This window comes from Hypanus sabinus, chromosome 15 (genome assembly GCF_030144855.1).
Source record: "Hypanus sabinus isolate sHypSab1 chromosome 15, sHypSab1.hap1, whole genome shotgun sequence".
Lineage (NCBI taxonomy): Eukaryota > Metazoa > Chordata > Chondrichthyes > Myliobatiformes > Dasyatidae > Hypanus > Hypanus sabinus.
This window is the reverse complement of record NC_082720.1, coordinates 37,049,868-37,077,329: the sequence shown is the minus strand read 5'-3', so window position 1 is coordinate 37,077,329 and position 27,462 is coordinate 37,049,868. Positions and strand designations below refer to the sequence as shown.

The 27,462-nt window shown below is 39.4% G+C and overlaps 1 protein-coding gene and 1 long non-coding RNA gene across 6 annotated transcripts in view; one reads left to right on the top strand and one right to left on the bottom strand.

Moving 5' to 3' along the window:
* The window catches only part of LOC132405431 (uncharacterized), a 33,686-nt gene extending 30,691 nt beyond the window's left edge, over positions 1 to 2,995 (bottom strand). The window contains exons 1-2 of one of the 2 annotated variants that reach the window (XR_009515866.1): positions 2,906 to 2,995; positions 2,079 to 2,268 (exon numbers count right to left, since the gene is read on the bottom strand). This is a non-coding gene — a long non-coding RNA (uncharacterized LOC132405431). Of the gene's footprint in view, positions 1 to 2,078; positions 2,269 to 2,838 lie in introns of both variants that reach the window. The other variant, XR_009515867.1, reaches the window with a different exon arrangement.
* A 73-nt stretch (positions 2,996 to 3,068) lies between these two features.
* Positions 3,069 to 27,462, top strand: part of fbxo38 (F-box protein 38) — a 90,592-nt gene continuing 66,198 nt past the window's right edge. For 2 of the 4 annotated variants that reach the window (XM_059990224.1, XM_059990226.1), the window contains exons 1-8: positions 3,069 to 3,151; positions 18,105 to 18,274; positions 21,322 to 21,455; positions 21,804 to 21,967; positions 23,502 to 23,667; positions 23,783 to 23,920; positions 24,104 to 24,241; positions 25,469 to 25,562. In XM_059990224.1, coding sequence (XP_059846207.1) covers positions 18,147 to 18,274; positions 21,322 to 21,455; positions 21,804 to 21,967; positions 23,502 to 23,667; positions 23,783 to 23,920; positions 24,104 to 24,241; positions 25,469 to 25,562 — 962 coding nt within the window. In that variant the 5' untranslated portion in view covers positions 3,069 to 3,151; positions 18,105 to 18,146. The remainder of the gene's footprint in view (positions 3,152 to 18,104; positions 18,275 to 21,321; positions 21,456 to 21,803; positions 21,968 to 23,501; positions 23,668 to 23,782; positions 23,921 to 24,103; positions 24,242 to 25,468; positions 25,563 to 27,462) is intronic. The other 2 variants (XM_059990225.1, XM_059990223.1) reach the window with 2 other exon arrangements.

Here is a 27,462-nt window from a genome sequence, read left to right as displayed (position 1 = left end):
CCTGACTTCTGTCTTGTAGGTGTTGTAAAGTCTTTAGAGAGCCAGGAGCTGAGTTGCTTGCTTCAGGATCTCTGACTTTAGAACTGTCCTGAAGACTGTTTATTTGACAAGTGATTTATTGAACCTAAAAATATTGGTGACTGGTAGAATATGATGATTCTGAAAAAAAAAAACGAATATTATGGAGAGATGACTTGATGTTCGTTTTTGCCTGGACGTGCTGAGATGGTGCATGGTCCAAAGACATTGTGAGTGATTATCTTGGAAGTGTTTATTGTGATTGCAAGACCCTGTTGGACATTGGTAGCGTATAACACTGCAAGTGTGGTTCACTGGTTCACCGGAGAGACTGACAGCATGGGAGCCAGGCGGCCTCCATTGCTGTGCGGACAAGACCCTCATGCCTTGGAGTCGCCTGTTGCGGTTGCCAGTAAAGGAATTGCCTGAGCTGACTGCGTGTTGCTGGATTTCATACTGGCTTGGAGGCTGACCCATCCGTCAGTGCTGCTTTCCAGTGTTCACTCAGTCCTGCCCTCGAGTGTTTGCTCAGGGACAGATTAAGCTCAACCAGGACAACTCAGATATTTGTTATCTCTTTGTGACTATAGTTTTCTGAAATTGTAAGCATATGTGCTGTTTCTGCTGTGTGCTATGTGCAGTGTGTGGTTGGTAATGTGTTTCGCACCTTGGTCCTGGAGGAGCCTTGTCTTGTTTGCCTATATTTGTGTATGGTTGAAAGATAATTAAACTTGAAACTTGAACTTGATTTACTCTAGTTGGAAATGGGCAATGTCTAAAACATCTAAAGTACAAAATGGTACTTGCCACTGATCTTCTCCACTTCTCTTCCATATCCCTACATCCTTTAATTTTGAGTCCAAGTCCTGCATTAAGACCTGATGTAGGGTATCAATCCAAAATGTTGACAATTCATTTGCTCCCACAGACGCTGATCAACCCTTTGGATTCATCCTCAAGACTGTTAGTTACCCATGTTCAATCCTGACCAGTTTGCATGGCCTCTGGGTCTCTGTGATTCTGCCAAGTGCTCTGATTTTGTCACATATCCCAAACATTTTCTCATAAGTTAAGTGGCACATTTATTGCAATAACATCTTCACCTTGATGACAATCAACACTGGTGCACCTCAGGGGTGTGTGCTTAGCCCACTGCTCTACTCTCTCTATACCCATGGTTGTATGGCTCGGCATAGCTCAAATGTCATTTATAAATTTGTTGGCAGAATTTCAGACGGTGATGAGAATGTGAACAGGAGAGAGATGCACCAGCTAGGTAAGTGTTGTCACTGCAATGACCTTGCATTCAGCATCAGTAAGACTAAAGAACTGATTGTGGATTTCAGAAAGGATTAGACAAGGGAACACATACCAGTCCTCATAGAGGGATCAGAAGTGGAAAGAATGAGCAATTTCAAGTTCCTGGATTGTGGTGAACTACATATACCTGTCTGGACACGCCCCCTGCTGACTGCTCCTGTGGCTCCTCCCACAGACCCCTGTATAAAGGCGATTGAGGCTGGAGCCCGGCTTCTCAGTCTCCAGGATGTAGTATGGTGGTCACTCACTGCTTGTTCCTTCTTCCAGTCAATAAAAGCCAATATCTCGCCTTTACAACTCAGAGTGAGTTATTGATGGTGCATCATGGATATCAATATCTTTGATGATTTAGCGTGGACCCAATATATCAATGCAGCTACAAAGAAAGCACCAAAAACACTAACAAAATTCTACAGCTGTACCGCGGAGAGCATTCTAACTAACTGCATCACCCGCTGGTCTGGGGGGGGGGGGGTGCAACTGCACAGAATCAAAGTAGGCTGAAGAGATTTGTAAACATAGCTCCATCATAGGCACTAGCCTCTGTAGTATCCAAGACCTCTTCAAGGAGCAATGCCTCAAAAAGGCAGCATCCATCATTAAGGATCCCATCACCCAGGTTATACCTTTTTCTCGTTGCTAGCATCAGCAAGGAGGCACAAACCCAACGATTTCTGAACAGACACTGAATCCATGAACTACTTTTTTATTTCTACTTTAGCACTACTTATTTAACTTACCTCAAAGAGGATCACGACATTGTCATGGTTTGGAGGCTTGCGTGCCTCAATGTGTCCTCCATGCTGGCTGGAGTCAGGGTTTTGGCTCTTGGTAGGTTCATTTATGCCAAACAGGTCAAAGGGTAGAGATCAGGCTAAGAGTAGTCCACTGGTTCTCCAGGTTCGGGAGTTCAGCTTAGGGCTAACAACCCTGATTGGTAAAACAAAATTTGTTACAGAAACAGTAACGAAGAATCATTTGACATCTGAATGTGATGGTATTCCTAAGTCTCCCCCTGGGACTTGCCTGACTGAAAGCAGTGAAAACCAAGAAGTTACTGACATGATGAAATAATCTCTGAACACTGCTAGAGATGGAGGACCTTCGTTGGTGCCCTAAATGCCTGTGGTGTAACATACAATAAATATTTAACTATATATATATATATAAAATTACAGTAATTTAGTTTTTTCCTATTATTATATATTGCACTGTACTGCTGCCACAAAAGCGAATTTCACAAGCATATCTACTTATCTTAAACCTGACTCTGATTCTGTTCATATGTAATGTGTGAAAAATGAGTGAGATGGATCACAAATAAAAAGCAGAAAATCCTATAGATATCCTAAGCATATGAAGGGTCATATTAATTTGAATACTCCTCCGAAGGGTATAGGCCTGAAACGTCAACTATTTATTCATTTCCAGAGATGCACCGTGACTTGATAAGTTCCTCCAGCACTTTCTTTGTGTGTCTTAAAAGCGGATATATTTTACTTTGTGTTTTTTTCCCCCGAAAGAATGCACAATGCAATCAGCACATATATCGATCATGTCATCAAACCAATGCATCCATAGTTCCAATATTCTTTTAAAGCACCAAAGCCGATGATCGTATTAAAAGAGGAAACTCAGGCCCAGACTGGGAAAGAAGCGAAACGCGTTTTCAAATTTGAGGAGGTTTGTTTGGCCTCGCCAGCTCGCCGTGGCTGCGGAGCATGCGCAGTGACAGCCAGCGGACAGTGGGGGTAGGTGACCGATGTTGAAGTCGCCGGTCCCGAGCTCTCAGAGCGGCGGCTCCACGGAGCAGGTGAGGGGAAAGGGGGCAACGGCCGGTTGGAGCTCAGAACGTGCATTGGGGTGGTGGCGGTGGTCGGGGGTCAAGCGTAGGCCGGCCTCCACCGGGGTGCGACGGGGCTGCTGATTAGCAAAGGCACAGCACCGGGCCTGACCAGCACGGCCCGGAATCCCAAGTGGGGAATAACAACAGAACGGCCCAGAACCGTCCCACTCCGGACGCATAGCCAATCAGTCCCGTCTTACCTCCCCACCCCATGACAACTCTATCCACCTTACAAACAACGACCTGTCCTCCCCTCCCCCTCCAAATGCAGCCCCGTCTCCTCCATCCCAGTCCCCCCCCAGACAGCTTTAGCCTCCTCCACCCCGACCCCCAGATAGACCTGTCCTCCTGTAACACGCCAGAGACAGTCTCGACCTCCTCCTCCAACACCCCCCCCCCCCAACCCCAGATAGCACCAGCCTCTTCCATTTCTCGGGAGCAGCCCCTCCTTCACCCCCCCCCCCCCAAAGACAAGGCTTTCACTCCACCCCAGAGTTAGGTCTGCCCTCCTCTCCACAGTCCAGAGATACGTCTGCCCTCCTCCCCACACCCCCAGAGACACGTCTACACTCCTCCCCACACCCCCAGAGACACATGTACACTCCTCCCCACACCCCCAGAGACACGTCTACACTCCTCCCCACACTCCCAAGATGGCACTGCCTCCATCCCCACTACTACACAGAACCCATTCCTCTCCACACCCCAGAGACAGCCATATCTTCTCTAGGAACAGTCCTGTCCACCTGCCCATAAAGACAGTGCTGCTACCCTCCATAGTACTCCTTAATTGTATCCCCAGAGATGGCCACGTTGTCATCCCTCCCCCCCAACAGAGATGGCTGTTTTTCCATCCCCACCTCCAAAGGGCAGTCCCATTACCAAACTCCTCCCACAGAACTGGCCCTGTGTTTCCACCCTCCTCAGAGGCGTCCCTTCATCTTCCAGTTACAGACTTATCATTTCCACTGCACCACAGCCATAGACAGCACCATCCCCATCACTTCACACATCTGCCCCCGGCCCGGCAGTGCAGTCTCTACCCATGTCCCAGACAGACATCCTCATCTCTGCTCAATCAGATTGATTGCCCATTTCTGACCCTGCAGACAGTTAGTAGTCCCCTCAATTCCCCACCCCCGCCCAAGCCATCACAGTGCAAGTGTCAGCCCCATCTCTAACCAATCCCTACACAATTTACAGATAACCTCTTTTGCCTTAACTGTCTGCCATCTCTCCCATTCTACTGAGCCCAACAAATTCTTACATACATACAACAGTAGCCGACAGCCTGTGGAATAAACATTGAAATTTCCGATTTCAAGTGCCCTGCATCCCCTGTGCTCATTTCTTTCCTGATCAATCCAGGTTCTCTCACTCACTTCTAACACCCAGGCTTGCTACCTTCACTCTTCTTGTTTCGTACATATTTAATCCATGGGGTCTTCTGTCTCATCTCACAACTGGATCTATCTGCCATTATCTCTTCTTTAGTTCCATTTAGTACCTCCCTTATTCATCAACATCTGCAACATCTTGTGTCTCTACGTATTAGCTTCCGCTCTGCCCTCCCGCCACATACGGCCATCATCCCTGCTGTCATCTAGTTCTTCATTCCCCCCTCCTTAATTTTATACTGGCTCTCCCCTCTACACTTGGAGTGTTGATGCAGACTTTGATCTACGTCGACCATACCTCTGCTTCCACAGGTGCTGCTTGACCCTGCAGCAGCCAGATTACAAAAGTTGCTTGATAGGCACTCTCCCATCTCGCCCACAGTGCCCTATACATGCCTGTTCCACTCCTCCTTCCTCGTTCCACAACCCTATAATGATATATTCAGCCCTTCTGTTATATTTTTCTCTCAGTTCTCCTGCACTCCCTGTCACCTGCAGGGCCAATATCAGTTGTGACCATCTTGAACTGTAGTCAGCCTTCTTTCCCCCATATAGGTCTACAGATCTACCTTTTGTTTCCTCCCCCACCTGTATCAAGAGGCATTTGTCCATGTTGTATTTATAATCCATTCCTTACTACAGATGCCAGATTACTGCTTTCCTATTTACTATTTGCCAATATGCTGATATGTTAAGAGACATGGATGAATAAAATGGAGGGTTATGGCCTGTGAGAGAGTGAACGTTTAGGTTGGTCAGCGCAACATTGTGGGCCTGAGAGTGCAGTCTAGGTGGGTTCTGTTCTGGGAGATGCGGAGCTTTTGAAAATGACAAATTGCATTCCCTACCTTCACTTTCAAAACCGAAGAATGTTATCCATAATTCAACATTTCCTGGACATTTGTTTTTCTTTCATTTTTACTCTTGCTATTTACTTTCGCTGTTTCATACTGTATGATTGTTGATGGAGGTTAACTTGTATATACAGTATAATTAGATTTCCAAAATGCATTTGGGGCTGCTACTTAAATGAAGAGCTGAAGACATTGGAAGAATTGTTCCTTCATGGATTGAAAATAGGATGCCACATAGTAAACAAAGATTTGGAATAAATACGTCTGTTTCCGAGGGATATTTCAAAATTTGGTTTTTGACTTTTATTGACTTGGAGGACAGATGAATTGTAAAGTTTCCCAACTTGCTGCAATGATGAAAATCATTGGAATTATCATGAATATCATGATGATTCTGTAATGGGATTTAGATAAATTGAGTTCAGAGTCAGATTCAGGCTTAATATCACAGTACCTGTAAAAAAAGTATTCTCTACATGCCACCCCCTGGAAGTTTTCATGTTTTATTGTTTTACGACATTGAATCGCAGTGATTTTAATGGGTTTTTTGACACTGATCAACAGAAAATGACTCTTCGTGTCAAAGTGAAAACAGATTTCTATAAAGTGATTTAAATTAATTACAAATATAAAATACAAAATAATTGCATAAGTATTCACCCCTTCAAGGCAGTATTTAGTAGATGCACCTTTGACAGCAATTATAGTCTTGAGTCTGTGTGGATAGGTCTCTATCAGCTTTGCACATCTTGACACTAATTCTCCCCCATTCTTCCTGATAAAACTGCTCAAGCTCTGTCAGTTTGCATGGGGATCGTGAGTGAACGGCTCTTCAATTCCAGCCACAAATTGTCAATTGGATTGAGGTCTGAACTCTGACTTAGCCACTCAGGATATTAACCTCATTGTTTTTAAGCTTTCACTGTGCAGCTTTCGCTTTATGCTTAGGGAAAACAAATCTCCCAAGTCACAGTTCTCTTGCAGATTGCATCAGGTTTTCCTCCAGGATTTCCCTCTATTTTACTGCAATCATTTAACCCTCTACTTTAACAAGCCTTCCAGGGCCTGCTGCAGAGAAGCATTCCCACAGCACGATGCAGCCACCAGCATGCTTCATGGTAAGAATGGGGTAGTATTGATGTGCTGTGTTTGGTTTACACCAAACTTAGCATTTGGTCGGATGGCCAAAAAGCTCAATTTTGGTTTTATCAACCATGGAACCTTCTTCCAGCCAACTTCAGTCTCCCACGTGCCTTCTGGCAAACTCTAGCTGAGATTTCATGTGAGTTTTTTTCAACAGTAGCTTTCTCCTTACCACTTCCATAGAGCTGCAACTGGTGAAGCACCCAGAACAACAGTTGTTTCATGCATATTCTCTCTGATTCCAGCCACTAAAGCCTTTAACTCCTCAAGAGTTGTCATAGGTCTCTTGATGACCTCCCTCACTCGTCCCCATTAATGCATGGTTACTCAATTTTTGAGTGTGTCCTGTTCTTGGCAGATTTACAGCTGTGCCATATTCTTTCAATTTCTTGATGATTAACTGTACTCTAAGGGATATTCAGTGACTTGGAAATTTTCTTGTATCCATGTCCTAATTAGTGCTTTTTAGTAACCTTTTTGCAGAGTTGCTTGGGGTATTCTTTTGACTTTATGGTGTAGTTTTTGCCAGGATACTGATTCACCAGCAGTTACACCTACCAGATACAGGTGTATTTTTACTACAACCAACTGAAACACCTTGACTGCACACAGGTTTCCAAAAACAGATCTCTGTTTTAACTAATTACATGACTTCTAAAACCAATTGGCTACACCAGTAATGATTTGGTGTGTCATATTAATGGGTGATGAATACTTATGCAATCAATTATTTTGTATTTTATATTTGTATTTAATTTAGATCACTTTGTAGAGATCTGTTTTCTCTTTGAAATGGAAGAGTCTTTTTCTGTTGATTGGTATCAAAAAAGTCAAATTAAATCCCCTGTGATTCAATGCTGTAAAACAAAATAAAACGCAAAATCTTCTGGTGGGGGGGTGGTGAATTCTTTTTGTAGGCACTGTATGTTACGAAATTTGTTAACTTTGTGGCAGCACTACAATGTAATACATGTTATCGAAAAAAACTGAATTACATTGTATATATACATATTAAGTAGTTAAAATAAGTAGTGCAAAAACAGAACTTATTAAAAAAAAGTAGTGAGGTAGTGTTCATGAGTTCAGTTCCCATTTGGAGATTGTATGGCAGAGGGGAAGAAGCTGTTCCTGAATTGTTGAGTGTGTGCCTTCAGACTTCTGTACCTCCTACCTGACAGTAACAGTTAGAAGAGGGCAGGTCCTGACTGGCAGGAGTCCTTAATGATGGATGCCGGCTTTCTGAGGCACTGCTCCTTGAAGGTGTCTTGGATATTACAGAGGCTAGTAACAATGAAGGGGCTGACTAATTTTATTCCTCTGTGCAGTTTACTTTGATCCTGTGCAGTGCAGCCCTTCCTCCCCCCACCCCCCCCCACCACATACCAGACAGTGATGCAGTCATAAGAATGCTCTCCAAAGTACATCTGTAGAAGTTTTTGAGTGCTATAAATGATAAACCAAATTTCCTCAAACTTCTAATGAATTATATTCTCTGTCTTGCCTTCTTTATAGCTGCATCACTGTTGTTACCAGGTTAGATCCTCAAAGGTATTGACACCCAGGAACTTGAGATTGCTCACCTTCTCCACTTCTGATCCCTCAATGAAGACTGATTTGTATTTTCTCATCTTGCCCTTTCTGAAGTCCACAATCAGCTCTTGGGTGAAAACCTAATAAACAAAGTTTAATGTGGGGAAACCATGCTCTCTGGTAAGAGGTGTCAAATGACAGGTTATTGTCTAATGGAGCCTGTAAGTAACTAGCTCAGAGGGATCTCGCTGTTCTAGTGCATGAATCAAATACAGTTAGCAGGCCTATACATAAAGTATTTAACAAGGCAAGTGACATGATGGCCTTTATTACAAAGGGATTGGAATTTAATAGTTAGAGAAGTTCTGTTACAATTATGCAGTTTTGATGAGATCACACTGGAATACTGTGTATAGTTTTAGTATCCTTGTCTAAAAGTGGATGAAGTGGCATTGGAGACAGGAATGAAAGGGTTATCATACGAGGAACGTTTGATGGCTCCTGGTCTGTACTTGCTGGAATTCAGAAGGATGATGGGGGATTGCATTGAAACCTTTCAAATGTTGAAGGGCTTAGACAGAGTAGATGTGGAAAGAATGTTTCCCATGGTGGGAGAGTCTAAGATAAGAGGGCTCAGCCTCAGGATAGAGGGGCACCCTGTCAAAACAGAGATGCGGAGAAATTTCTTCAGCCAAAGGATGGTGAATTTGTTGCCAAGGCCAAGTTGTTGGGTGTATTTAAGGCAGAGATTGAATGGACTTGAAGGTTCTAGGGAGAAGGCCAGGAACTGGGGTTGAGGAGGAGATAGAAAAAAAGGATTAACTATGATTGAATGACAGAACAGACTCAATGGGCCTGATGGCCTAATTCTGCTCCTATGTCTTATGGAAACACAGATTCACCAGGATAATACTGGGTTGAGGGGTTGTCCTGTAAAGAGACACCAATTTGCATCAATATTCCTTGGGAGTTGAGAGAAATGAAGGGGAACCTTATTCAACACGTAAGATCCTATTGGAGGTTGACAGCATGGGTGCTGAGATATTCTCCAATTAGTGAAAATCACAAAATAATAAGATATGGAACTATTCATTCAAAAGTGCAGTGCGAAGAACTTGTTCTCTCAGACAGTACTGCATCTGTGGAATTCACTGCCCCCAAGAATGGTAGAGGTTGGATTGTTAAGTATTTATAAGATAGGGTGGATAAATGATCAACCGTTGGACCTGCTCCTTTTTCTTTTGTAAAGATTGCTCATTCATCTTTGACCTAATAGTGCTATGATTTATTAATTGCCAAATTTAGGCAAACTTTTCTGTTAGGCTTACTTTTGCATCAAGGACATACAGATGAATTGTAAGACTGTACTAACACTTTAAAACTTAGCTATTACTTTTTATTGTCATGCTTTTTAATGTATTTGCCTAGTTAACCACAACCAAATAGCCTTTATAATTTCTTATATTCCAGTTAGGAATACTAATTTCAGACCACAATCAGAGTCAGGTTTACTGTCACCAATATATGCAGTGAAACTTTGTTAACTTTGCGGCAGCAGTACAATATAGGGGAAAAAACTGAATTCATGTAAGTGATGCATATTAAATAAGTAGTGCAAAAACAGAAATAAAAAGTAGTGTGAGGGAGTGTTCATGGGTTCAATGTCCACTCAGAAATCAGATGGTAGAAGAGAAGAAGCTGTTCCTGAATTTCTTGAGTGTGTGCCTTTAGGCTTCTATACCTCTTTTCTGATGGTAACAATGTGAAGATGGCATTTCCTGGGTGGTGGGGGTCCTCAATGATGAACGTTGCTTTTTTGAGGCACCGTTCCTTGAAGATGTATTGAATGTATTTCAAGTGTTTAGGTGACATACCAAGTCTCCTCAAACTCCTAATGAAATATAGCTGCTGTCTTGCCTTTTTTATAGCTGCATTGACATGTTGGGACCAGGTTAGGTCCTCAGAAATATTACCCAGGAACCTAAGGTTGCTCACTGTCTCCACTTCTGATCCCTGTATGAGGACTAGTATGTTTTCTCTCATCTTACCCTTTCTGAAGGCCACAATCAGCTGTTTGGTCTTACTGATGTTAAGTGCAATGTTTTTGCTATAACATCACTCAACTAGCTCTTGCTCTTGCTTGCTTTCTCGTCACCATCTGAAATTCTGCCAACAATTGTTGTATTGTCCCCAAATTTATAGATGGCATTTGAACTGTGTCTAGCCACACAGTCATGGGTGTAGAGAGAGTAGAGCTGTGGGCTAAGCACACATACTTGAGATGTGCCAGTGTTGATTGTCAGTGAGGTGGAGATGTTATTTCCAAACCATATCATTAGTGGTTTTCTGGTTGAGAAGTTGAGCATCCAGTTGTGGAGGGAGGTACAGAGGCCTGGGTTTTGTAGCTTTACAATCAGGGCTGTAGTAACGATGGTGTTAAGTGAGAGCTATAGTCAATGAACAACATCCTGACATAGGGATTTGTATTATCCAGATGATCCAAGGCTGTTCAAAAAGCCAATTACATCACGTCCATAGTAGACCTATTGTGGCGATAGGCAAATTACAGTGGGTCCAGGTCTTTGCTGCCGCAGGAGTTGATCCTAGCCATGACCAACTTCTCAAAGCAGTTCTTGTAGATGTGAGTGCCACTGCACAATAGTCATTAAGGCAGCTTGCGCTGCTCTTCTTGGGTGTTGGTATAATTGTTCCCCTTTTGATGTAGGTGGGAATTTCCAACTGTAGCAGTGGGAGATTGAAAACGTCTTTGAACACCCCTGTCTGTTGATTAGTACAAGATTTTGGAGCTTTACCAGATACTCCATTGGGGTCTGCTGCCTTGTGAGGGTTCACCCTCCTGAAAGATAGCATGATATCAGCCTCTGAGACTGGTCACCAGGTGCTTCAGGGATCCTTATAGTCGTAGTTTTATTCTCTCTTTCAAAGCGAGCATAAAAGGCATTGAGCTTGTCTGAGAGTGAAGCATCACTGCCATTCATGATGTTGGGTTTCACTTTGTAGGAAGTAATGGCATGCAAACCCTGCCAGAGTTGATGTGTATCCAGTGTTGCCTCCAACCTTGCTTGGAGTTATTCCTTAGATCTTGAAGTACCCTTTTGCAAGTCATTTCCTGGTTTTCTTTACAGGCTTAGGTCACCAGGTTTAAATTCCACAAATCTAGCCCTCAGCAGACTATGAACCTCCTGGTTCATCCACCTTTTTTGATTTGGGTATGTACAGTAAGTTCTCATAGGCACACACTCATCCACACTTAGTTTTAATGAAGTCGGTAATGGCTGTGGCATGCTCATTCAGACTCAAAGATGAATCCCTGAATGCAATCCAATCTACCGATTCAGAGCAGTCCTGTAAGTGCTCCTGTGCCTCCCTTGTCCATACCTTCTTGGTCTTCACTACTGGTGCTGCTGTTGTCAGTCTCTATCTATACCCAAGAAGTAGAAGTACAGCCAGATGATCAGACTTTCTAAAGTGTGGGCTTGGAATAGCATGGTAAGTATTCTTGATAGTGGTGTAACAGTGGTCCATTGTGTTGGTTCCTGTGGTACTACAGGTGATTTGTTGATGATAATTATTTAGAGATTCACTACAATCTTCACAATCTACCCTCTGCCCACCTTCTTCTCAAACTTGTATGGTACTGTGCAAAAGTCTTGGGCACTGTGGAAATATATCTGTAACCCTGACTTCTTTATGAATTTCTAACTTTTGTAAAATGTAATGTGACAAAATGGAGCCTATGACATCCCAGAATGGTTTGCTGGTTTGGATAGAGGCTTATAAGAAGCTGTGTGTGTTTTATGACGGGAGATGTGAGTTTAATGGCTGGGGTGGTTTAACAACAGAGGTAAATAGGACACAACTTCTAAACAAATGTCAGGACCAGATAAGGATGCAAATAACTGTGGAATGTTATACAATAGAATTAATTGTTGTTCTTTGTAAAAAGTATAAAAGTCGTTTGGTTTGAGCTATAAGAATGAAGCTATTTCCAGGTGTATGGTGTTAGATCTTCCCTTGCAAAATAATAAGTGTGCTAGTATTTGATCCATTCTAAATTTGTTGTAGTTTGTTACTACTGTATATTAGAAGACCTTTCTGAAAGGTACACGACTGCACCCTAGATGGTTTATAAAAAGTTTATTTTAAATGCTTTTTTCTCTCTGTATTGGTGTGTCAGTAGAAGAGAGTACATTTTAGATTTTCAAACGTTCCTTTTCCAAAAAAATTAAATGTTACAAAGAAATTGTATTTTGATAAATAAAGTAACATATTAAGTAATGTGCCACTTTTCAGATAAAAGCTTGATTATTTTGTAGGAACGTAGCCTTGTGTATGATTAACCAAAGATAAAAGACAGGTCCTTATGATCAATGACTGAAACAGAAACGGATGTAGAAGGAATCAAACTGGGTGAAGGACAAACAAACTAATAGGTGACGGTGTGGCAGTTGTGACAGTTTAACCTTCAAATCATTAGTTATTATACCATGGCAAAAGTGATCATAGCAACAAGATGCAAGGTGGTTATCTTGCTTCATCAGCAAGATATCTCCCAAGCAGAAATTTCACAGCAGACAAGAATTTCAAGATGTGCTGGCCAAGCTCTTAAGAAGCACAAAGAAACAGGCAAGGTCGAAGACCAGAAACACAGTGGTCGGCCATGGAAACTGAGTGCATCAGATGAGAGATACATCAAACTGACATCCCTTCTAAATTGGAATAAATGCAGCACTGTTATCAGCTCTGAACTCTCAGAAATCACTGGAATCCAAATACATGTCTCTACAGTCCTGAGAAGTCTTGTCAGAAGTGGTCTTCATTGGAAGAGATCAAGTCAAATCACTTTTTATTGTCATTTCGACCTTAACTGCTGGTACAGTACACAGTAAAAAACGAGACAATGTTTTTCAGGACCATGGTGCTACATGAAACAATACAAAAACTACACTGAACTATGTAAAACAACACAATAGCTACACTAGACTACAGACCTACCCAGGGACTGCATAAAGTGCACAAAACAGTGCAGGCATTGCAATAAATAATAAACAAAACAATAGGCACAGTAGAGAGCAGTAAGTTGGTGTCAGTCCTGACTCTGAGTGTTGAGGAGTCTGTTGCTTGGGGGAAGAAACTGTTACAAAGTCTGGTCGTGAGGTGCGTGGGGTCCTTCATAATGCTGTTTGCAGATGCAGCGTGTGGTGTAAGTGTCTGTAATGGCGGGAAGAGAGACTCCAATGATCTTCTCAGCTGTCCTCACTATCTGCTGCAGGGTCTTGCGATCCAAGATGGTGCAATTTCCAAACCAGCCAGTGACGCAGCTGCCAAAAAGCCAGTCCTCCAAAGTGGAAACAAAGCCAAAGACACAAGGATTGTTTTGCTGAATAATGGCAGCAAGTGCTCTGGACTCATGAGTCAAAATTTGAAATTTTTGATCCAAACAGGAGGAAGTTTGTCTGTAGCAGAGCTCAAGAGGTCTACGTGGATGAGTGTCTGCAACCAACGGTGAAGCATGGCAGAGGTTCACTGTGGGTTTGGGGCTGCATTTTTGCAAATGAAGTCTGTGATCTGGTCAAAATTAATGGAGTGCTCAGTGCTGAGAAGTATAAGCAGATTTTCATCCATCATGTAATACCATCAGGTCTGACTGGTCCCAACTTCATTCTGCAAAGGGATAATGACCCCAAACACAAGGCCAAAGTCGTAAAGAACTATCTTCAGCAGAAAGAAGAACTAAGAGTTCTGCAACAAATGACATGGCCTCCTCGGAGCCCTGATCACAACATTGAGGCTGGCTGAAATTATCTGGAGAGACAGAGCAAACAAGCCAGCTAAAGTCTGAAGGCAAACAATGGCAAGTTCTCCAAGATGCTTGAAACAAACTACCAGTCAATTTTCTTAAAAAAACTGTATGACAATGTACCAAAGAGAATTAAATCAGTTTCAAAGGTAAAGGGAGGTCACACCAAATCATCTTTTATTTTCTGTTTACTGCTTTTTATAGTAATATTTTTGATATTTAGAAGCTTTTCATTTCATTATTCTTGAAAGTGTCTTCACATTACAAAATTTTTCTTACATGTGTGTCTAAGACTTTTGAGCAATAATATGTGTCAGTTATTTGGATGAAGATGTTGATGGCTTTGTGGTCAAGTTTGTGGACGATACCAAGATAGGTGGAGGGGCAAGTAGTGTTGAGGAAGCAGAGTGACTGCAGAAGGCCTTAGATTGGGAGAATGGGCAAAGAAGTGGCAGATAGGATATAGTGTTGGGAAGTGCATAGTAATACACTTTGGTGGAAGGAATAGAGGGGTGGACTATTTTTTAAATGGGAAGAAAATTCAAAAATCAGAGGTGCAAAGGGACTTGGGAGTCCTTGTGCAGGATTCCTTAAAGGGTAATTTGAAGGTTGACTCAGTGGTAAGGAAGGCAAATGCATATAGATAGATACGTTATTGACCCCAAAGGAAATAGGTGTTGCAGTAGCATTACAAATGCATAGATATACAAATATTAGAAAAGAAGCCAGAAAGAATAATAAGTGTTACCTCAAGCAGTCGAACAGTAGAGGGTTATCTCTTCCCTAGCTATAAGCTGACTCACTATAGAATCTAATGGCCAAGAGTAAGAATGACCTCATGTAACGCTCTTTGGAGCAGCACAGTTGTCTTTGTTACTAAAAAGTGATCCTCTGTTCAGCCAAGGTGGTGTGCAGGTGGTGAGAAACATTGTCCAGAAAAGATGTGCTGGCGTTGGAGAGGATCCGGAGGTGCTCCATGTGAATGATCCTAGAAATGAAAGGGTTAACATATGAGGAGTATTTATGAGGATTAATATATGAGGAGGGCCTGTACTCACTGGAGTTTAGAAGAATGAGAGTGGGTCTCATTAAACAGAGATGAGGAAAAATTTCTTTAGCCAGGGATGTGGAATTCATTGCTACAGACAACAATATAGGTTAAGTCATTGGGTATGTTTAAGGCAGAGGTAGATAGTTTCATGAGGGAGACGAATGGGGTTGAGAAGGATAGTAAATCGGCCATAATGAAAGGGCAGAGCATTCCATTGATGGGCTGAATGGCCTTATTCTCATGTCTTATGGTCTGTGGTCTGTTTCACTCAATTCATGTCACAATTAATGTAGGATCTGATTTTCATTGGAATTATTTTCTGAGACTCAAATTAGCAGATTAAGAGACTAGCTGGTTAATAGGTTCAAAGATCTAGTACAATTCTCATTAGGAAATTAGGGAGGAGAGCCATGAGGAATTGGAGTTTAGGGAGGGAATGAGTGGTGAATAATGATTCAGATGCTTGTAGATTATTGGTCTGTCAGGTGTGCAAAGGAGAAGGGACACAGGATATAGAGAACATATCCTCAGGGAAGCCACTGGAAGATTTCAGCTCATAAAGAACATTATGAAGGCATTGAATGATAATGGATTTTGCAGTTATTGTGGATGTAAACTAGATAGGTTGGGCTGTAGGAGAGCTATTCAGATTCACCAGTTATGTTGGACAGGTACTGAACTGTTAGAACAAGCAGTCACAATCTCCCTTTAGCTGCTGGAAATTCCAAGATTTACAAAAGTTACTGACAAATGTTGCAGTTAGAACAGAAATAAAATTGTCAGGCATGCAGTGTGATTAAAATATTTCAATCAGATCTGTTCTTGTGAGTATTCTCATATTCACCTATGATAAAATCAGACATAGCTATACGATGGTCATTGGGTTTACTTCTAAATTAGTTAACTTCCCATATAATTAATTTCATTCCTCCCTGCTCCAAATTGCTGCTCACCCTATTTTTAAAAGTACTCATTTTCACTCCCACAGCTCTTGCCTGGTCAACTGAATATGCTCAGTAGTGTTTTTTTTATTTGAATTTCCAACTTTTGCAATGTTCTTCCTTTTCTCTGTTTTACTTTCCTTCTTTAATGAGAAAAAAATCATAGTGCTTCATCGTGTCACTGGATGATAACATCGATTAGTTGTGATATGTAATCTGAGTCACCCCAACCACAATCTATTCCAGCTGCTACCATCCAGGAAACAGTACCACAGCATAAAAGCCAGGACAAACAGGCTCCGTAAATTCTTCTTCCACCAGGCCATCAGACTGATTAACTCACACTGATTTGAGTATATTTCTCTGTTACACTGACTTCTGTTTATTATAAATTACTAGGATTCCATATTGCACATTTAGATGGAGATGTAACTTAAAAGATTTTTATTCATGTATGTGAAGGATGTAAGAAATAAAATCAATTCAGTTCACTACTATTTTAAGCCAAATGTGAGTAAACTTTACACACGAGATCCAGAAGAGCTAAGTAAGATGAATAGCCAGGTTTTTCTTTCTTTCAAGTTTAGTGAGGAACATTATCCAGACCACTGCTCCTTCATTCTACAAGAGGTTTATATCTCCTCAGGGCCACACTTAATTTTCAATTTGGCTTGTTGGCTTATGTGACATTGAAAAGATTGTTACAACCTGGTCTGATTTGATATTTCAGTTCATTATTTTGTTGCTTTTATGTTTTTTAAATAATATTATTCTACTTTTTCTCGCTTAAAAAAACCTGCCTGTGTAAGATCCAGGTTTAAATGTTGACTTAAACTGAGTGCAACATTTACTGTGACCACTTGCGCATTTTTGCAAGAAAATCTAAGACCTCTCAGTAACGATATTAAAGAAAAAATTTAAAAATAGAATCAACCTGGAAATACACAACAGTTCTACTGCACCTGTTAAGAGAGGAAGTGGAAGAGAGAGACTTTCATGTTGGTGACCTTCTATCATGTGCTGAGTCTTTCCAGAAGTTTCCACTTTGGTTTCAGATTAGATATTAGGTATTAATTAGGTATTTATTTGTTCTGCTGTGATTGCTCACAAGAAAATAAATCTCAAGATGGTATATAGTGACATATTCATACCTTGATACTAAATTTACTTTGAACTTTAATTTCCAGAATCTGCAGCATTTTGCCTTAGTACTAAGTTACATGGGTCTAGATGATAATTATTAATCTGTTATGCAGGTAACTGAATGGGTAGGTTGCACAAGTAAGAAATATATAAAGACATGAAGCATTATAAAAGAAGTGAAGAGATGCTGTCCCACATTAGGTCTAGTGGTAAAAGTCAATTCAAGGGTGTTCTCTGGAACAACTTTTTCACAGGTTGAAGGATACCATTAAAGTTGTATTTGATGTTGTAATCTCCTCACAAATCTTGATGCAAGAATGACCCTGTGTTTCAGACTAGGTTTATATGTAATACAAGTTGCTATGACAGTAAGTTATTTAGTGTGCAGTGCATCACTGTTGCACTTAAGAAAATGAGAGCAAGGCCCCCGTGCATATTTAGGTGAACAGAAAGTACCTTGTGGGATCTAGTGAAGAGCAGAAAATTCTCATGGAGCACGAGACAACAATCATTCCTTGTGCAGTATAATCATCTTAATCAATGCAGAGTGTATTAGTTGGCAGATGAGGAACAGACATCTACATGGCACACAAGTGAATCAGCATATATTTACCATCTCTCTGCCACAGTTCACTTCTGTATTGTACCTTATTAACATGTGCAATGAACCACCATTTGTTTCCTGATTGTTTATATAAGCTATTCAACAATAAGCTGCCTGCTCATTTTTGTATTCTAATGTTTTCTACTAGGGATGGAATGGCAAAAGATCTGTCATTACCACTTACATGAGATTGTCACTTGGTGCTAAATTGTGTTTTATTTTTGCCGACAGTTCTTGTTAATTAAAAGCTTATTTTATCAGTGTAGATGAGATCAGAAGAATTATGTCAAGCCATGTTCATTAATTAAGGTTATTTTTCTCAATTGATACTGCCCAACCTGAGCTTTTTCAACCTTTTGTGTGTGTTGTTCATTAATTAATCATATGATCCTAACTTACTGATTATTTTTTGAAAATGTTATGTTTGGATTTTTAGTGACTATATAAAGGAGTATACTCGAAGGGGTACTTGCTGAAGATGGGACCTCGACGAAAAATGATCAAAACATGTCCAAATTTGAATAAAATAGGTGAAGTTGCAAAAGAAGATGAGCCAAGGGATTATATGAATCATTTCTCGCATGAAGTGCTGTGTCATATATTCAGGTGTGTGCATATAAAAGCTTTTACTATTTCTGTGTGGCAAGAGAGAACTATTTGACTTGTGACAAATATCTTGGTATGTACCCTACCTTTTAGGAACAGTAATCTCCAACCGTCCAACTGAGGATACTTAACAACTTCTTCACCAAGCATGCGATCTAGAAGTGACTCACGATAACCTCATTTGTCCATATCAGCTCACTCAGTGCGGATGGACTATTTTTCAAATGGATCTGCAGTCACTGTTTTTTACGTGTGTATAGAATGTCCATTTATTTGGTAGTGATGGCCTGCCATTCACAAGTTTATTGTGGGAGATGATGACATTCTTCTTAAATGAAGCCTTTTAGTCTACCACTTATCCTGCTTAGACTGACGCAGTGGTGATATTACTCTTATCACCTTAGTCCATTGTTAATACCTCCCCATTTCTCCTACCTCCAGCCCAATCAACTTTTCCCTGGCACTTCCATCTTTTTTGAGCATCTTGTGTTCTTCCTTTGATTCATTTGACATCCTGTTTCTCAAGTTTCCCACTGGATAGTTTCTCCAAAATTCTGCCTTGCAATTTCTAATTTTCTCCTTAACTTCCACCTTAATTCATCATGCTTGCTCTCCTCTCTAATTTCACTGATATCCCAAGCCTGATTAAATTTATTGGCTGTTCAATCTTAATTGAAACCACAGTTTTAACTTTGACAGCTCAAGTGTTTCTGTGATTAAAACCATAGATTTGGTCATCCATGTCTGAAGATAATAAATTTGCATCCATATTCCCAAGCTTTCTTCCTGTCCTGTTACTTTTTGTTTTTTTTTTATTTTAGCCAGTATTTTGGGGGTATCAAATGAAGCTATGTGGGTAGAATTTGGGAATAAGAGAGGTACAATCACTGTGCAGGTTTATACTAGAGAACTTCTGTAGTCAATGGGAATTAGAGGAAAGAGATATGTAATCAAATGGCAGAAAGATACAAGAGTAATAGTTAGGGATTGTAGTTTTCCCAGTATTGACTATGGTTTCCTTAGTGCAAGGGGCTTGGATGGGTTAGATCCAAGAGAGGTTTTTGAGATGATACGTAGATGGCTGCACTAGAGATGGAGCAGTACTTGACTTAAGGAAATGAAACTAGGCATGTCCTAATGAAGGGTCTCAGCCCGAAATGTCGATTGTTTAATCCCCTCCATGTTGCCTGTCTACCTGAGTTCCTCCAGTATTTTCTGTGTGTTGCTCAAGATTCCCAACAGCTGCAGTCTCTTGTGTCTCCATATGGTAGAAGTGTCCATTTGGGAACAAGAGCCATATTTCTGTAAGTCTTAAGGTCATCATGGAAAGGGATAAGGTCAGTCCTCTAGTTAAAGGGAAGACTGATTTCAATAGTGTAGAAGAAAATCTGGCAAAAGAAGTTGGGAGAAATAACCCAAGACATTCCATATATTTATCAATAGCAAGAGTAGTGTGCAGAAATAAGGTGGATCCATTTAGGATCAAAGGGCTAATCTGTGCAGGCAGGGTCATAAGTAAATACTTCTCATCCTTGGTGTTCATCAAGGAATGGAATGTGAAAGATAGTGAGTGGTAGGGTACATTCATGGTCTGGAGCATATCACTATTAAGGGTAAGGTGTTAAATGTTATGGAATACATAGAATCTATCCCAGAATGCTGTGGGAAGCAGTGGAAGAGATAGCTGGGGTCCTGAAAAAATTTGCATCTTTGTTAGCCACAAGTGAGGTAGACTTGAAGATATCTAATGTTGTTCCATTAGTTAAGGAGGGCAGCAATGATTAACTTGGTAATTACAGGCTGATAAATAAATTATTTGAAACTTTATAAAGAATAGGATGCATGTGCATTTGGAAAGACAGATCAATGATTTGGATGTGACTGTAGGAGAAATGATTAATAATTTTGTAGATGACTTCAAAGTTCAAGGTTTTGTAGATAATGATGGAACTTATCCAAAACTACAGCATAGTATAAACCAGATTGAAAGTTGAGGGAGTGTTGACAGATCATATTTAATTGTGTCAAGTATAAGGTGGATGCACTTTAGGAAGCCAGGTTGAGGTAGGACATAACAGTAAATGGTAGGGTGTAGAGGAATATTGATGAATAGGGAACCTTGAAGATCTTGATCCTAATTCCTTAAAACAGGTAGATAGAATGGTGCATAAAGTATGTTGCATATTTGCCTTCATCAGTCAGCATAAATCCGATTAAAGGCAACTTTACAAAACAGTTTAGTACATGTTTTGAGTGTTGTGTGTACAATTATGTTTGCCATACTGTGGGAACAAACTCATTGCCCTGGAGAGGCTACAGAGGAAATTCTTCAAGGCATGGAGTGAATTGGAGAACTTAGTTATGAAGAGCGATTGGACAGGCTGCACCCCCCACCCCCCCAGAGTGAAGGAGGCTGAGAGATGACCTGATATAGAGGTATATATATTGCAAGGTTAAATGTCTGATTCTTTCCTCTTTTGCAAATCAGACTTTTAAACCTGTGTCGCCTCTTCCCTTCCAGTCTTGTCTTTAATACAGGTAAGAAGCCCTTCTCTACACTAAAGTTGAATAATTTTGCTGTATCTTCTTTATCCCCTATCTTAGTTCACAAAATCAGACTTCTTCCAATTGTTTCCTGTCCCACCCCTGAACTTACACATTTCCCAAATTTTTCATTCTCGCTGAAGGTTTGTTAGTCAGGTCTGCTTATGCCCTTTTGACCCTATTTATTTAAAACTGCTAGCAATGTAGTTTTATGTGTGTTTTTAATGAGTAAATGTGTTAACTGATCTACTCAGGTTCTCTTATTGTAAATTTGTTGGTAGTGCTCTGTTTCCCAAATAACAAGAGAAGGGTGAGGAGGCTAATTTTGTTTCCATAACAGTGTGATTATTTGACCTGTGTTATGTCATTTCCAGTAATATTCCATATTTTATCAACATTATTTCAATCAGCATTCTCTCTGACCTTGAACTATTGACACCAGGCATAATCATATCAGTTTTCTAGGAAAAACTGTTATTGACCACATCCCAATCTTTTTGCAGGTATCTTCCGCTACAGGATATCATGTGTATGGAATGCTTGTCTCGGAAGTTGAAGGAGGCTGTAACTGTGTACATGCGAGTAGTGAAGGTTGTTGATCTTTGTGCTGGGTGTTGGTGGGAGTACATGCCATCAGGTACATCAAACGTAACAATAAATTACTGATTTATGCATTGCTCTCGTTTTAGGATTTAATTTAATTATACCATAATGTGTTACATTGTATTGCTGCTCCCAATAGTTTACTAACACTAAGAAGTTATGGAAACTGATCTATCTTGTACACTTGAAATGATCTTATTATACTAATGTTATATAATCAGTATAATCTTATATGTCAGATATCTATTAATTTGATATATTGAAGATACATATTGTTCTCAAAATGTTTAACTAAAATGTTATTACATTTGTTACATTTAATGTTTCTAGTTTTGAATTTGTGGAAGAGTAATATGAACTAATTCTGTGTATTCAAAACCAGGATTCGTCGATGCCAGTTTTTTAACATTGTTGAAGAAAATGCCTGATTTAGAACAGCTGTATGGGTTGCATCCTCGACACTTAGAACGGCGGCGAGTAAGGGGACATGATGCATTCAGCATTCCTGGTGTACTTGAAGCTCTGCAGGCCTGTCCTAATCTGTTAGTAAGTAAAGTTAATCTCCAGGATGTGGTATAGTTTTAAAAGTTAACCATAAGGAAAGGCAGAATTGACCATGAGGTTCAGTTCCATTTAAAATTCCACTGTGCATTATCCTGTGCCCAGATACAGCAAAACCTGGAGAGTATTTGGCCATAGCTCATATATTACCTGTATCAGAAGCTGTACAAAATTAATATAGATGATTGCTGTTTTGAACAAGATGTACATGAGTGTCCTCTCCTGCATGTTCAAAAGCATGTTCATTGCTGAACGCTCTCAATATCAATATCGTGGTATGGGGATGTGATGACAAGAATTTTAATTGGATATAAACCAAAGAGCAGGTCAGAGAAAGTTTTCTTCAAATGACTCAACATGCTGATGGGTCGAAAACTTAGAATGGTTTACCTAACAGTATTTTGGAATACCTTTTAAACAAGAATCTAGAGTTCTTTTTACACCTGAAGGTGAATGAAATAGATATTAAATAGTGAATATATTCTGTGTTTTTAATCTTAATAATTGTCCAAGAACCTGTTTTCAGCATGATGGTGTTTTGTCATTATCAGTGCAGGAGACCAAAATAAACAGGAATTTACAGCAAGACAGATGAAAACCTAAAAAAAAACTTGTTTCACTGTCATTTGTCTGAGTCTGCTGTTCATTAAATCTTTTCACTAAATTTCAAATTCAGATGCTGAAATTTTGCAATTTGAGAAAATAGAGTAAATTGGTGTACTATTGTAACAAGTACTGAGATACAGTGGAAAGGTTTTATTTTGCATGCAGTTGTATACAGATAATTGCATCACATTAGTGCATTGAGGTAATACAAGGGAAAGGCAATTACAGAATGCAAAATAAAATTTTAAAGTTATAGAGAAAGTGCAATGATTAGATCAAGGCCATAAGGTAGATTGTGAGGTCAAGAATCCATATTTACAAGGGGACCATTCGATAGTCCTATAACAGCTGGATAGAAGCTGGTGGTTTGTGCTTTCAGGCTTTTATGTCTTCTGCTTGACAGGAGGAGTGAGAAGTGAGATTGCCTAGGGTGCGCATGTCTTTGATTATGTTGGCTGCCTTACTGAAGCAGCAAGAAGCGTAGCCAGAGTCCATGGAAGGGATGCTGCTTTTTTTGATGTGCTGAGCTATGTCCACAACTCTGCAGTTTCTTGAGGTCTTGCCAGATCAGTTACCATACCAAGCTGCAGACATCTAGATACAATGCTTTCTATGGTGCATTTGGAAAAGTTGGTGATGGTCAAAGGGACATACCAAGTTTCTTTAGCCTCCTGAGGAAGTAGAGGTTCTGGTGTACTTTCTTGGCTGTGGTTTCTATCTGAAAATGAATCCCATTTTCCTTGCAGAAAACCCTCAGTGATTTTCCAAGAAGTTTCTGACAAATGTGGAAATACATATTGACTGAAATGTATAATTTACCATCATGTATTTTAGATCAAAGTAAACTTTAAGAGTGTTGGCTGTGCTTTTGTTTCCTCCATACCATCATAATTATGTTTTTTTACTTTGGCAGGGTGTAGAAACTTCTCATTTAGAATTAGTTGAAGCCATCTGGAATTACATGCCACAGGTCCACATCTTGGGAAAATTTCGAAATCGTAATGGTGCTTTCCCAGTCCCTACAGAAAATAAATTAACAATTCCAGTAGGAGTGAAGATACAAACTCTTCATCTAGTTGGTAAGCCCTTTCTCTGACGTATGATTCACTGTTAAAAATGAAGGATTTTTCTCTTAAAATCTAACAGCTAAGTTATTCCATTAAACTTGCATTAATTAATTTATTTTTCTTCTAGGAGTAAATGTTCCAGAAATTCCTTGTATCCCAATGTTGAGAAACCTGTATTTGCAGTGGGTCCGACTAATCAAACCTCAGCCTTTCAAAGACTTTCTCTGTGTCAGTTTACGTACATTTGTTATGAGGAATTGTGCAGGTACTAAGGAAGAATAATTCTAGCATGTGTTTTTCTGTTTTTTTTTCAAGTGTACTTTTATAAATTCTGTTGTAAGCCATGATTTATATATTTTAACTTTTAACTAATTTAACTTTATATAGTTTAACTTGTTCAAAGATAAATTTCTAAATTAAAATTTGTGTGTTATTTTGTATTTTTTAGGTCCCACAAATTCCTTAAAGTATGTTCCATTAGTGACTGGGTTAGCTTCAGCCAGAAATTTAGAACATTTAGAACTGGTTCGAGTACCTTTTCTTGGAGGATTAATTCAACATGTTGTTGAGGACAGCTCAAGATCAGGTACTGACTTGTCATTATACAATGGACTAATGTGTTAAAATTTTGACGTAGTTTATTATTCACACAGAAAAATAGTCCTCGTGCAAAACTTCAGTTACATCTAGCTCTAAGTAAACAAACCACAGAAGACTTTCATTTAGTTATAAGATTTGGAATTGAAGTGATAACAGATTGAAATATATTTGTGTGCTTTATGTTTGAAAGACCACCAATTTAATGGGATCTTTATCAAGCTTTCCTGCATGTGCATAGCAGGAAAATATCATGCAATTTACATTTTTGTAATTTCCGAGAAAAGGTTGGTATTTCAGGAAAAACCAGGAATGACTTTCAACTTCAGTATTGAAGCAAAATTGGAGGAAATGAGTTGGCCATCCATAATATATTAATTCTAATATTCTTATCCAGTGTGAAGTGTATCATTAGTGGGAGATCCAATATTCCATCTATCTTCTGTATTTGCTGAATCTCTCTTTTAAAATAGAATTACAGAAAAATAATTTATAAAGGTTTATAGTTATATTTAATTTGCACTCTTTGTTACTTCGGTTTACTCCAGGAGCTAAACTGTAAATATAGAACTGCTTTAACAAAGTTAAATTTTTAGTTAAGTGTAAATCTGTTCACTTTCTATTTTAATGTGTAAGTGGGGTTTGATGTGATAGTCTGCAACTCTAGAAGATCAAAATGAGATTTTGTGAATGCATAAAGTAGCCGAGTACTTAATGCAGTTACTCAACAGGATTTTATGATCAGTTGCATTACTGAACACTGCTTAGATGTCATGGTAAGTTTAGATAATCTGAAAGGTGCATGATGACGGGATTCTCCCTTGAAAGTGATAGTCACATTGATCTTTCCCCGGGTAGGGGAGTCTAGAAGTAGAGGGCATATATTGTTAGAAGGGAAAAATGTAAAAGGGATCTGAGAGACAATTTTTCAGACATAAATTGGTGGGTATATGGAACAAATTGCCAGAGTAAGCTATAGTATATAATTACAACATTTAAACTACATTCATACAGGATTTAGACCAAGTGCAGCCAAATAGAACTAGCTCAGGGCAAGAACTTGGCCAGCATGGACAAGTTGAGGTGCAAGCTCGGTCTCTGTGCTGTATAACTGACTCTGTGGGACAAAAGTTAAAGGCTTTTTTTTTTGAAGATAAGAAATTTGCTTATGCCTCTCAGAATCGAACCTCTATAAATACTTTTTTGTTCATCGTAGGTGGCTTCAGAAATCTGCATACTATTGTATTTGGAGCATGCAAAAATGCACTTGAAGTGGACCTTGGCTACCTCATTATTACTGCTGCACGTAGGTAAGTTTATGTAACATACTTCATAACCATTGTGAATTGCATTGCATGCCTGGAATACTATGTGTTTCTGGACAGATTTGCATTTCATATGTTTTTTGTTTCAGTCATTTCAAATTACATTTCCTTTAAAAAAAACAATAGTGTGCCAAATGCAATAATATGTGAAGGAATACCCTAAGTATTTTATTTTAAAGATATCATGCTTGTTTTATATATGATTTTTTTTCTGGTGAAGTCTCAGTAACATAAAGAATAACTAAATATTGTTGGAACAAATTGGAAGATAGTTACGATGTGAAATTATTTTTTATAAGCTGGAAGATTCATAAGTTAATTTCTTTCCTCTGCAATATCATAAAATAAGAACCCTTTTGAATTCTTAATGTCGTCTGTAGCTATTGTACTTCATTCTGCATTCTGTTGTTGCTTAACTTTCTACTACTTCAATGCACTGTGTAATGACTTGATCAGTGAACAGTATGCGACAAGCTTTTCACAATAACTCAGTACATGTGACAATAAAAACCTAATTTCAATTCCATGTTGTCGGACTACAGGAAAGTTAACAAAAGGCTAACAAAAATGAAAATAGAAAGGATTGTGAGAAAATAAGATTTGAGAAAAATCTTGTAAACCTGATGGGGTTAAGAAGTTCATGAAAAATTATTGTATATTAATAACAATATCATGATGAAAACCTTAAATTGAATATTCTTTGCTGTCTGATTGATTTTAAATAAAATCTAACTTTAAATTTAGGGATCAGGCAATATTGGTACATCATGGAATCACAGAAATCTTGGTCTAATTAAGTATCAATTTCACTTCAAATGTGTATCACAGTGTTAACACTGCTACTGGAAGTAATATGTTCATATTTTATTGCTTTACACAAAATAATTGACTATCTTTTATGTACACTCTATGGGTTATATCACAAAAACAAGGAAGTCTGAAGTTGCTGAAAATCCAAAGCAGCACAGGAAGAACTCAATAGATCAGACCACATCAGTGGAAAAGAGTTTTGGGCTAAGACCCTTTTTCAGGACTGGACAGGAAGGGGGAAGGCCTGAATAAAAAGGTGCGGGGGAGGGGAGAGAGGCCAGCTGGAAGGTGATAGGTGAAGCCAGGTGGGTGGGAAAGGTCAATGGCTGGAGAAGAAAGAATCTGATAGCAGAGGAGAATGGACAGTTGGAGAAAGGGAAGAAGGAGGGGACCCAGTGGGAATAGGCATGTGAGAAGCGAAAGGTCAGAGTGGGGTAAAGAGGAAGGGTGATGTGGAGGAATTTGTTCACCGAAAGGAGAAATCAATACTCATGCCATCAGGTTGGAGGATACCCAGATAGAATATAAGGTGTTGATCCTTCGCACTGAAGGTGGCCTGACCTAAGCATAAAAAGAGGCCATGGACTGACATGTCAGAATGGGAATGGAATTTTTCTTTTATATCTTTTTATTAATTTTAAGAAAAACATAGATGAAATATGAATACAAAGTGTTTGAGAATACATAATTAATAGTTTAAATAGACAATCAGATATATAATAATCAATATATAAGGCCTCCCAAACTCACAGTATTTATGTAAAAGAGACAAAAAAAAAAGAAAAAAAAACCCAAAAAAGAGAAAAAAACAACTAACCAACATGGGCCAATATATAATGTTAAATACATACAGTAGTGCCAATAACTCCGAACCTCCATCCAATTAATTAAGGATAATAAAAGTAAGGTTTTGGAAAAGACAATTTAACTCATATGAAAATGTTGAATAAATGGTCTCCAAGTTTCTTCAATTTAACTGAAGAATCAAAAACCACGCTTCTAATTTTTTCTAAACTCAAACAAGAGATAGTTTGAGAAAACCACTGAAATACAGTTGGAGGATTCATTTCTTTCC